General features: G+C 66.1%; 3 protein-coding genes across 3 annotated transcripts; 2 read left to right on the top strand and 1 right to left on the bottom strand.

Moving 5' to 3' along the window:
• Window positions 1–307: 307 nt before the first annotated feature.
• FA09DRAFT_337451 (Pirin-domain-containing protein) lies at window positions 308–2,919 on the top strand (the record flags this gene model as incomplete). Its single annotated transcript, XM_025743995.1, has 6 exons — window positions 308–474; window positions 822–939; window positions 1,045–1,199; window positions 1,264–1,869; window positions 2,028–2,098; window positions 2,186–2,919. 6 exons carry the CDS (start codon window positions 308–310, stop codon window positions 2,917–2,919), a joined length of 1,851 nt encoding a protein of 616 aa, XP_025599590.1.
• FA09DRAFT_328725 (putative lanosterol synthase) lies at window positions 2,644–6,183 on the bottom strand. The gene is made up of 11 exons (XM_025741887.1): window positions 5,925–6,183; window positions 5,555–5,796; window positions 5,281–5,402; window positions 5,059–5,155; window positions 4,851–4,986; window positions 4,392–4,773; window positions 4,079–4,331; window positions 3,822–4,000; window positions 3,681–3,750; window positions 3,106–3,611; window positions 2,644–2,892 (listed from the first exon to the last, which is right to left on the bottom strand). The coding sequence occupies exons 1-10, from the start codon at window positions 6,102–6,104 to the stop codon at window positions 3,110–3,112; spliced, it is 2,163 nt and encodes a 720-aa protein (XP_025599589.1). The 5' UTR covers window positions 6,105–6,183; the 3' UTR covers window positions 2,644–2,892; window positions 3,106–3,109.
• Window positions 6,184–8,134: 1,951 nt separating this feature from the next.
• Window positions 8,135–10,230, top strand: FA09DRAFT_295393 (tubulin beta chain; the record flags this gene model as incomplete). The annotated part of the gene is made up of 6 exons (XM_025740118.1): window positions 8,135–8,340; window positions 8,500–8,672; window positions 8,790–8,986; window positions 9,202–9,451; window positions 9,522–9,950; window positions 10,085–10,230. The coding sequence occupies 6 exons, from the start codon at window positions 8,135–8,137 to the stop codon at window positions 10,228–10,230; spliced, it is 1,401 nt and encodes a 466-aa protein (XP_025599588.1).
• Window positions 10,231–10,277: the final 47 nt, after the last annotated feature.

Below are 10,277 nucleotides of genomic sequence, written 5' to 3'. Positions count from 1 at the left end.
GGCTGCGAGCGTGTCAAGGAAGCTGCCCCCCTCTGGCCTGCGACGGCGCCAACTAGACTCTGGCGAGGCGCGAGCTTGAGGCGAGAGAGAGGGGGGCGAGGCACGCCGCCGCGCGCTGCGCTGCACACTGGAGCGCGCCGAATGTTCCAGCGCCCTGCCCCGCTATCTCCGCGCCGAGGCGCTAAAGTCCGGGACGCGCGCGCGCATGGACCACGCCGTGCCGCGCTGTCCTTGTTCTTGGCCGAGCTGCTCGCAGTCGCCGCCTGCTTCTCCTCCACCACCACCACCCTTCTTGCCTCCCAGTCCCATGCCGCCCACTTCCTCTGCCGCGTCTACCGCCGCCTGCGCCGCCGCTGCAGGCGCAGGCGCAGCAGCCAAGGCCGCGCCCCTCTCGCGCGCCGTCTTTGCGCCGCGCCGCTGGCACGAGCGCGGCGCCGCCAACCACGGCTGGCTGAAGACGTTCCATACATTCAGGTGCGTCTGCCCTCACCCTCTGCGCCTTCTCGCATGCATCTTCTCTTGCGCCTCTTGTGAAGCAGCGAGCAAACTCGGACGGGCGGGGGGCGCACCCTCAACATGGTGCGCCTCGTTCGCTGGCTGTGCTGGACCTCCGCCCCCCGTGCTGCGCGCTGCCGAGGGTCACTTTGCTACGTTCTGCTTTGCGTTTGGGCTACGTGTTTGACTGGGCAACACTTGCCCCTCGACGCTGTCCCATGCCCGCTCGTCATGCCTCAGTTACGCCCTCGCTCCCCCTCTCCCTCACTCTTGCCTCTCACCGTTGCCTCCTCGCTCACTTGCGCCCCCTTTCACTTTCGCACCAGCTTCGCCTCCTACCATGATCCGCGCTTCGAGGACTTCGGGCCCTTGCGCGTGCTGAATGAAGATCGTGTCGCGCCTCGTACTGGCTTTCCAACGCATCCTCACAGCAATGCCGAGATCGTGCGTGTGTTGCTTCCGTCTCCCCCCCTCCCCTTCTCTGTGTCGAAGCCGGCGCCAAGGCTGCGGGGACTGACGCTGCGTTCTTTGCCGCCATTCGGCGCACAGTTCTCCTACGTCCTCTCCGGCGAACTGACGCACAAAGACTCGCTGGGCAACGTCGAGGTGCTGAAGCGAGGCGAGGTGCAGTTCACCAGTGCCGGCTCGGGCATTCGGCATAGCGAGTACAACGACCACCCGAGCGAGGCGGTGCATTTCCTGCAGTACGTTTTGTTTTTGCGCAGAGCTATGGAGCCAACTTTGACGCTGACGACTCGCATCGCGCAGGATCTGGTACACTCCCGACCAGCGCAACCTGCCTCCCAAGTACTACACGCACCCTCAAATCTCCGATGCGGCAAAGCGCGACGTTCTCCTGACCCTCATCCGTCCCGCCTCGACATTCACTGCGCAGGAGCTCTCCCTCACCGGCCTGCTGCCTGCCGGCCGTGCCATTCCCGCGCACGCCGCCCTCGTCACGCGTGCCTCGCTGTTGTCGCCGCGTGCAAAGGTGACGCATCAAGTGGGCGGCGAGACGGGAGAGAAGGAGGGTGAGCGATGGGTGTATGTGCATCTGGCCATGTCGAGCGGATGGAAAGACCCGGACGTGTATCGCGCTGCACTGCGCAAGGCGGTGCAGGGCAACCAGTCGCACAAGGATCGCCTGGCGCACGCCGCCAACTTTCTGGAGCACGTCTACGGCGAGGCGCCCGACTGGAGCACCACGGCCAAGTCGCAAGACGGCAGCGAGCACGCCGCGCGCAAGATGGAGAAGCAGCAAGCAAGACCACAGGTCACATTGACGTTTGCACAGAGCATCGATGGCTTCATTGCCGGACCGGGCAAGAAGCAGGTGGCGCTGTCTGCGCCCGAGAGTTTTGTCATGACGCATGCGTGAGTTTGGCCTCCCCCCCCCCCCCCCCCCCCCCCCCCCCCTCCCTCTCCCTCCTCATTTCTCTTTGGCGTCCGCCCGCCACGGCGACACCCTTGTCTTCGCTGCCAGGCTCGAGTGCGATTTGCTAGAGCTGACTCTGTGCTGATGAAAAAACTAGGATGCGCACAATGCACGATGGCATCCTCGTTGGTGTTGGCACGCTCAAGAGTGACGATCCGCAGCTCAACGGTGCGTGTGTCCGTTTGCCCTTTGCCTGTCCTCCACAGGTCGTCTTGCCCCCTCTCACACTCAATGGCTTCCCTATCCCCACAACAGCTCGTCTGCTCAATCCGCTCCCCTCTGGCGAAGCTCCCTCTCTCGCCTCGCTGCCGCGTCCCATCGTGCTCGACACTTCGCTCCTCACGCCGCTCGAGGCCAAGATTCTCGCCAACCACGCGGCGGGCACGGGCGCGCGGCCCCTGCTCGTCACCAGTGTCGGCGGCGCGCACGCCGCGCGCGCAGGGTGGGCAGAGCGACGTGCGGCGCTCACAGAGGCGGGCGCCGAGATTCTCGAGGTGCCTTCTTCCGCCACCGACGCTGCGCAGCTGGACTGGAAGGCTGTCCTTGCCGCTCTCGACGGCGCCGGCATCAAGAGGCTCATGGTCGAGGGCGGCGCCAGCGTCATCTCGTCTCTCCTCTGCGCACATTCTGCGTCGTCCGACGAGCCGCTCATCGACACGCTCATCGTGACGATTTCCCGACAGGCCCTCGGCGCTGGCGAATCGTACGTCGCTCCGACGTGGCTTGCGCGCACGCTGCTGCCGGGCAGCGTCAAGACGTCGAGGCGCGGCAAGGCGCGCGCCCTGCTGAGCAAGACGCCGAGTGCCGAGCCGTTCGGCATGGACTTTGTCCTCGCCTGGGGCGGCGGCGCGCCGCCGAGTGCAGCGCAGGCGACGGTCAGAGTGGGCGAGACGGTGCTCGAGGAGGGCGACGGCGTGTTTGTCAGGCAGGCAAGGGTGGGCGAGACGCTCGAGATTGAGAACCTGTCGGCGAGAGATGCGGAAATGTGAGTGGCCTTGCCTCCAAAAGGGCGCAGAGGCTGAAGCAAGTGCGCTGATCCGACTCTCTCTCCCTCTCCCTCTCCCTCTCCCTCTCCCTCTCTCTCTCCCTCTCTCGCAATGCAGCGTTCTGTTCGACGTCAAGCCAGAGCACTAGTGTTGCGCACGCCACGTCAATGCATTTGCTGGCCTCCTCACTTTGTCACCAGCCCTTGATCTGCCGGTGCGCCTTGCCGAGTGCCCAGATGGTAAAGGAGTGCACGTAGTTGGGGTAGGAGATGGAGCAGTTGCGGTTGAAGACGCCCACCGTGTCTTCGTCGCGCCACTGGCCGTCGGCCTGCTGGCGGCTCATGATGAGGCGCACGCCTCTGCGGATGGCCTCGTGATCCTCGCTGCCTGCGTGCAGCAGCGCAATGATGGCCCAGCTCGTCTGCACCACCTGGCTCGTCTTTGCCTGCACGTACGTGCCCACAACGCACGACTCGAACGCCTCGCCCCAGCCGCCGTCGGCGCGCTGCTTGGAGAGCAGAAAGTGGCAGGCGCGCCGCACCGCGGCGCTGTTGCCGCAGCTCTGGCCGCTGAGATGAAGAGACTCGAGGGCGAACATCATGGCGTAGGTGAAGCAGACGGCCCACGAGCCGAACCAGGAGCCGTCGGGACGCTGCGCGGCCATGATGTACTTGAACGCCGCCTTGACGCAGCGGCTAGAGAGAGAGAAGACGTCAGCACTCGTGCGATGGCGCAAGCGTATGGGCGACGCCCCCCACACTCACTCGATGTCGGCAGCGCGATAGTCGCTCATCTGCTTGAACTTGAGCAGGCCCGTCACGACGCTAGTCGTGCCTGTGGGGGGAAGGCGTCGTGATATCAGCCCTCCTGGCCGTCATCTCGCGTCGCTCGAAGAAGCCACGCACACTCGGGATAGTCGTACTCGATCATAATGTCGCCAAACACCTCGGCCGGGTTGATCCACTCGAGAATCTTGGGCCCGTTGATCGTCTCGTAGCTGGCGAAGCCGCCGCTCTTGTTCTGCATCGTCAGGAGCAGGTCGACGCTGTCGCGCAGGCGCGCCTCCGAAATCTGCTCGTCGAGCCTAGAAGTGAAGATGGAGCGAGACAAGGCATGAGCAAGAGTCATCGCGGGGCCCCACGACGCCTTCTCGAGCACTCACCCCGCGTCCTTCTGCAGCATAATCACCGCCTTCATGCCCTCTGCCGTGCAGTCGCTGACCGTGTAGCCCTGCTCCTTGGTGCTGAACGGCCAGGCGCCCTTGGTGGCGAAGCGATAGGCCGCCTTGTGATGCCGCGGATTCTCGCGGATCTGGCACTCGTCGAGCCAGTGCAGCACGCGTGCACACGCCGCCTTGTTCTCGGCGTCGTCGACGAGGCCGGAGTCGACGAGGGCTTGTGCGATGAAGGACGTGTCTGTTCGCGCACTGAAGGATGAGCAAGGTAGGGCTGGAGGTGAAGGGCGCAAGCACTCACCCCAGAGCTGACTGCCGTTGGTGCCCGTCATGCGCATGCCCTCGGGCCCCATCCACATGAAGTCCTTGAGCTTCTCGCGATGTTGGCGCATCACGTCGCTGTCTGGGCCCTCGACGTCCCAGCGCACGAGGTAGTTGAGCATCTTGTTGACGGGTCCGATGCCCTGGTATCCCGTGTTCTCATCCTCCATTACCACCATCTCGTATGCGCGCCGGATGCCCGCCTCGCGCAGCGCCGCAACCGGCCCGAGCATCTCGTAGCCGGCCAGCACGCCCATCAGCGCCTCGAGCGTGCGCGTGTGCGGGGCCCAAATGTCGACCTGCGCGACGTTGTTGCGCTGCCGGAACCAGTTGATCGTGTCGTATGGCTGCGTATAGAGCTCCTGCGCAAAAAGAGTTAGGGCAAAGCCCAAGGGTCAGCGCGCCGCAGAGACACGGGCGCGGAGTGCTGGGTGCGCACCTCGCGCAGTTGTTGCAGAAAGGGATTGAGCGGCACTGAGAAGCGCTTGGCCCAGAGATAGCCCATGGGCAGGTAGACCATGCGCGTGTGCGGCCACCAGCGCCAGGGGTGAATGGGAATCGCGTCGGGCAGCAGCCTTGAGCTCGCAGGTCAGCGACCACTTGTGCACAGGGGCCCGAGCGAGTAGGGGACGGGGAGTAATACGCACCAGAGCTCGGGCGGCACAGGATGCAGGCCCTCCCAATCGTACACGCCAAGAATCGCCAGCCAGAGCTTGCCCCACGCCGGTGCGCCCGTCGCTCCTCCTGTGAGAAGGGCCGGATCATGGGCGCATCAGTCACCACTGTGGCCCCGCACAGATCCTCCCTGCAGCGTCTGGCAGCGCTCTCCAGGGGGGCAGAAGAGGACTGGGGGGAGGGGGCGCACGCACCGAGCTTGTGCAACAGGCCGCGAGCCTTGACCATGACGGGCTCGTCGGCCGCCATGCCGAGGATGCGGCAGGTGACGTAGTTGGTCGCGGTGCCGAAGACCGTCGAGCCGCCGGCGATGTGCCTGTTTGTTCGGGGCGCAAGCGAGAGTCAGCGAGGCGAGCGTCGAGGTGGCAAGGCGAGGGCCGAGGGGCGGTACATCAGGGCTGGCGCCTTGGCCCACTCGGCGCCAGCCCAGTTCTGCCCTGCCCTTGCCCATTCTCGCCGGCCACTCACAGGCCCCATCCGCCATCCTCGTTGCACTTGCTGCGCAGATATCGGCGCATCTCGATGCTCCACTCGCGCGGAATGGGCGTGCCCGTGGCATACATGCCAATCACGAGGCCGGGCATCAGGAAGAGCGGCCCGCCATAGTCGCCGGCCCAGTGGCCGTCGCGCGCCTGGATGCGCCGGTAGAAGGCAAAGCCGTTGCGCGCGGCGTCGAGCGGCGTGGTGGCGCGTGGAAGAGAGGGTGCGCCCTGAGAAGCGAGAGAGAGAGACAAAGACGTCAGCGCCATGCTGCAGCGCCCACTCCTGGTGCCACAGCTGCGCGCAGCTTGCGGCGCCGCGCTGCCTGCCCTTGCTGTCTCACGTGCGCGAGACTCACCACCTCGATGCCGAGCCAGTACTTTTCCTCATCGCGCTGCGGCTCTGCCGTCTGTGCTTCCTCGTGCGAGAGGTACGTCCAGACGTGTCTGCCGCCGCCCTCGTGCGAGTTGAGGCGCCAGCGCGAGAGGTCGGTGCGCTCGACGTCCGGCGCGGAGACGGCCGACGTGGAGGCGGCCATGGTGTGAGCTGCCGCAAGCGGCGAGGCGTGGGCGCTGCGCTGAGAGTGGTGGTGGTGAGGAGAGGTGCGAGGAATAGATTGGAGGACGGGAAGAAACGAGCTGCCGGGCCCGGCGCTTTGACCGCTCGAGCCCTCGCCGAGCCTAGCGCGGGGAAGGCTGCCGCCGCGCGGCACGCGCCCCGAGAGCCATGCAGCGCGGCCCGATCTCCGCTCGCTCCCGTCCTCTTTCCGCTTGTCTTCCGCAGATCCGTCATCGGACACAGGCAGGCAATGACTTGACCTCGCCGAGCACAGCCCCTGGACAGCCCCTCGGCGGTCCGGCAGAGGAGCGAAGGCGGAATTGGGCGCGAGGGTGCACTTCGGGAGCTGGGCACAAGCCCGAGTCCCGCTTTCCGCGCGTGCTGCCGCCCCTCCGCGTCCCGCAGATACGCTCTCAACTGCCCCTCTCGCGCTCCGGTGAGCTTCCGAGCCCGGGAGCAGCCAGCGCAAAGCAGAGCTGGTCCATGGAAGAGTCGGCGCAGATCCTCCCTCCCCTTTTTGACGGCCGGTCCGAAGCCCGGAAAAGGGCCTTGGCAGCGCGCGATCGGGGTGCCCCCGGCGAGGTGCGCGTCTCGCAGCGCTGGCGAGCCCGATGCCGCTCAAGGCTGGCTGTGCTGCTGTCTGAGAACTGGACGGCGCAACAGTCGCCGTCATTATCACCTCGCGGAGGCTCGAGAGCCCATGCTTTGCGTCTGGGATCTCTGTTGCACATTTCAGTCTCTTGCTCTTGCCTTCAGCCCGTCGAAGCCAAGGCCCTGGACCGCGGCCGGTGCCTGGCACAGCCATCTGTTGTCGCGGCTGCGCTCTCCCTGCCCAACGGCGAGGCAGCTAATCTGGCCCACCGTCACAGCCTGACACGTCGCATGCTCTCTCGAGTGTGCCATGAGCACTTCTCGGCGACAGCACGAGCGTGCTGCGATCTTGTGGGGAATGTGAGGCGGTGGGGCCAGGCAGGTGACGAGAGAGACTCCCCTCTTTTGTTCATTCGTGGCCTCAGCTTTAGCGCGCCGCGGCGAGCGCCCGCCAAAACACGCGCCGGCGAGGGCCACGACAGTCCTGGGCCACTGCCGCACGACGAGGGAGCGCAAGGCGCGCACCGCAGAGGAGCTTGTGCTTCAAGCAAGCGACCTCAGACTCAGCTGCGTCCTTCGCTCTCACCATCTGCATGGGGTCTTGCGATGGCAGTGTGAAGGGGACCGGGAGGCGCAGGCGAGGCGCGCGGCGGGAAACGCAGCGCCTCTCGTGGCCGTGCGCGCCCTCTGTCGCCTCCAGGCACTTGGGCAGTCTCCCTGTCCCGCGTGTGTTTCTTTGGAAGGCCGCGCCAATGCCCACACTGCTCTCGTGCCGCGGCGCGCGCCAGACGCGTCCGCCACCCGGCGGCAGATCAGCGCCTCGCTGGCGGCGGCAGCAGCGGAGCGCGACGGCGACGGCGGCGCTGCTGGCCGTGCGCCTTTGGGCTCTCAGGCGCCAGCCGCCAGCTCAGGCGCGCCGCCAGCAGCAGCGAGCGTGCGCCTCTCGCTGTGCTCGTCGCGCGCGGCGCCGTGCGGCAAGCGCGCGTGCCTTTGTCGTCGTCGTCGCCGCCGCCGTCCCGCCGCTCTGCGCCTCTCCTCACCGTCCACCCCCCTCTCCTCCTCTTCACGCCCTTCTCTCTCCTCACACTCCACTCCGAACACTCCACTAACGACCATCCAGACAGATTCGACAAGATGAGGGAGATCGGTGAGCATGGCCCCTCTCGAGAGCCTCTGCCGCGCGCGAGGAGAAGGAGGCGGCAGCGAGACTGGCTCAGGCGGCCGAGCTCGTACGGCTCCTCGTCCATCGAGAGGCTGCTGCCTGCCGGGGGGCGGCTTGCTGCCGCCTTTGCTGGCTGCCAGGGTGGCATCGCTGCCCCGCGGCCTCGCAAGAAGCGCCGCGGCTGGTCCGAGCGCGACCTTCATGCTGGCCGAGGAGCGTGTCCTCTGCACCGCGCATCGGGCTGGCATGTCCAAGCCATGCCATTCTCTCCATGCCGTGCTCTTCGTAGAAGCGCACGTCAGCTGATCCGCTACCCTCGCGCAGTGCACCTGCAGACGGGCCAGTGCGGCAACCAGGTCGGCGCCAAGTTCTGGGAGGTGCTCTCCGACGAGCACGGCATCGACTCGACGGGCGCCTACCACGGCACGACGGACCTGCAGCTCGAGCGCATCAATGTCTACTAGTGAGTTCGTTGCGCGCGGGAGCGAGCGAGCGAGAGAGAGAGACAGAGGGCATCGCGGCGGGCTGCAAGGGCAGATGGGCTGCTTGCGCTGCCTTGGAATAGTTGCTCGCGCCGCCCCCGCGTGCACGAGCTGGCCCGCTGATCCCGCTGCGCTGCCAGCAACGAGGCCTCGAACGCAAAGTACGTGCCGCGCGCCGTGCTCGTCGACCTCGAGCCGGGCACGATGGACTCGGTGCGCTCCGGCCCCATGGGCGGCATCTTCCGGCCCGACAACTTTGTCTTTGGCCAGAGCGGCGCCGGCAACAACTGGGCCAAGGGCCACTACACTGAGGGTGAGTCGCGAGAGTAGGAGAGAGCCAGGCATGACGGAGCGAGGCTCGGAAATGAGTGTTCAGTAGGACTGACGATTTGCCTCGCCCCTTCCTGTTGCTTCTTCTTGCCTCGTGCAGGCGCCGAGCTCGTCGACTCGGTGCTCGACGTGGTGCGCAAGGAGGCCGAGGCGTGCGACATGCTGCAGGGCTTCCAGATCACCCACTCGCTCGGCGGCGGCACCGGTGCCGGCATGGGCACTCTGCTCATCAGCAAGATCCGCGAGGAGTTCCCCGACCGCATGATGGCCACGTTCTCCGTCATGCCGTCGCCAAAGGTGAGCCTGTCTGGGAAGAGAGGGTGGAACAATGCGGTGCAGAGCCGGAGATGGGCACAGCGTGCATGCGCGATGGTCGCCTGCCCCGTCGGCGCTCTTGCTGCACCTGCACTGGCAGCGCTGCGCCTGCTTTGCTGTAGCGCGTATCGCTGCCGCTGCTGCTGCCTCTGTGATTGCCCGTCTTGCCGTTCATCTCGCTCAACACCACCTTGCAGGTGTCGGACACCGTCGTGGAGCCGTACAACTGCACGCTCTCGGTGCACCAGCTCGTCGAGAACTCGGACGAGACGTTCTGCATCGACAACGAGGCGCTGTACGACATTTGCTTCCGCACGCTCAAGCTGGCGACGCCCAAGTACGGCGACCTCAACCACCTCGTCTCGATTGTCATGAGCGGCATCACGACGTGCCTGCGCTTCCCCGGCCAGCTCAACTCGGACCTGCGCAAGCTCGCCGTCAACATGGGTGAGTGGAGAGAGCCAAGGGAGTGCCGAGCCGATGGCAGTGGCTCACCCCTCTCCCCCCTCTCTCTCAGTGCCGTTCCCGCGCCTGCACTTCTTCATGGTCGGCTTTGCGCCCCTCACGGCGCGCGGCAGCCAGCAGTACCGCGCCGTGTCGGTGCCGGAGCTGACGTCGCAGATGTTCGACAGCAAGAACATGATGGCCGCCTCGGACCCCAAGCACGGCCGCTACCTGACGGTGGCGGCGTACTTCCGCGGCAAGGTGTCGATGAAGGAGGTCGAGGACCAGATGCAGGCGATGCAGACGAAGAACTCGAGCTACTTTGTCGAGTGGATCCCCAACAACGTGCAGACGGCGCACTGCGACATTCCGCCGCGCGGCCTCAAGATGTCGGTGACGTTCATTGGCAACTCGACGGCCATCCAGGAGCTGTTCAAGCGCGTGGCGGACCAGTTCAGCGTCATGTTCCGCCGCAAGGCCTTCCTCCACTGGTACACTGGCGGTGAGTTTGCGCGGGGGCGGCGTCGGCGGCAGAGTAGAGGGGGGGGGGGGGTTCCGCGCGGCGGAGGGAGCAGCAGCTGCAAGTATCGCATTGGGAGCCGCAATCGCTGACCCCTCTCTTGCCTCCCCCCACAGAGGGCATGGACGAGATGGAGTTCACCGAGGCCGAGTCGAACATGCAGGACCTGATCAGCGAGTACCAGCAGTACGAGGCGGCCTCGGCCGACGACATCGACGAGGAGGGCGTGTACGAGGAGGAGGGCGAGCCGCTCGAGGAGTAAAGCGTGGTCAGCGAAGCGTTCTGACGCCCAAGTGGCTGCGCTGTCCG

The sequence above is a fragment of the Tilletiopsis washingtonensis genome, assembly GCF_003144115.1.
Source record: "Tilletiopsis washingtonensis strain MCA 4186 unplaced genomic scaffold FA09scaffold_6, whole genome shotgun sequence".
NCBI classification, from domain to species: domain Eukaryota; kingdom Fungi; phylum Basidiomycota; class Exobasidiomycetes; order Entylomatales; genus Tilletiopsis; species Tilletiopsis washingtonensis.
This window is presented reverse-complemented; position numbering and strand designations above follow the sequence as displayed.

Excerpts from the sequence above, each read along its gene's own strand:
- FA09DRAFT_328725 (XM_025741887.1), bottom strand. The coding sequence starts at position 6,104 with ATGGCCGCCTCCACGTCGGCCGTCTCCGCGCCGGACGTCGAGCGCACC. Across the intron at positions 4,774-4,850 it reads TTCTGCAACAACTGCGCGAG|GAGCTCTATACGCAGCCATA; the intron begins GTGCGCACCCAG and ends CTTTTTGCGCAG. Across the intron at positions 4,332-4,391 it reads CAACGGCAGTCAGCTCTGGG|ACACGTCCTTCATCGCACAA; the intron begins GTGAGTGCTTGC and ends GTGCGCGAACAG.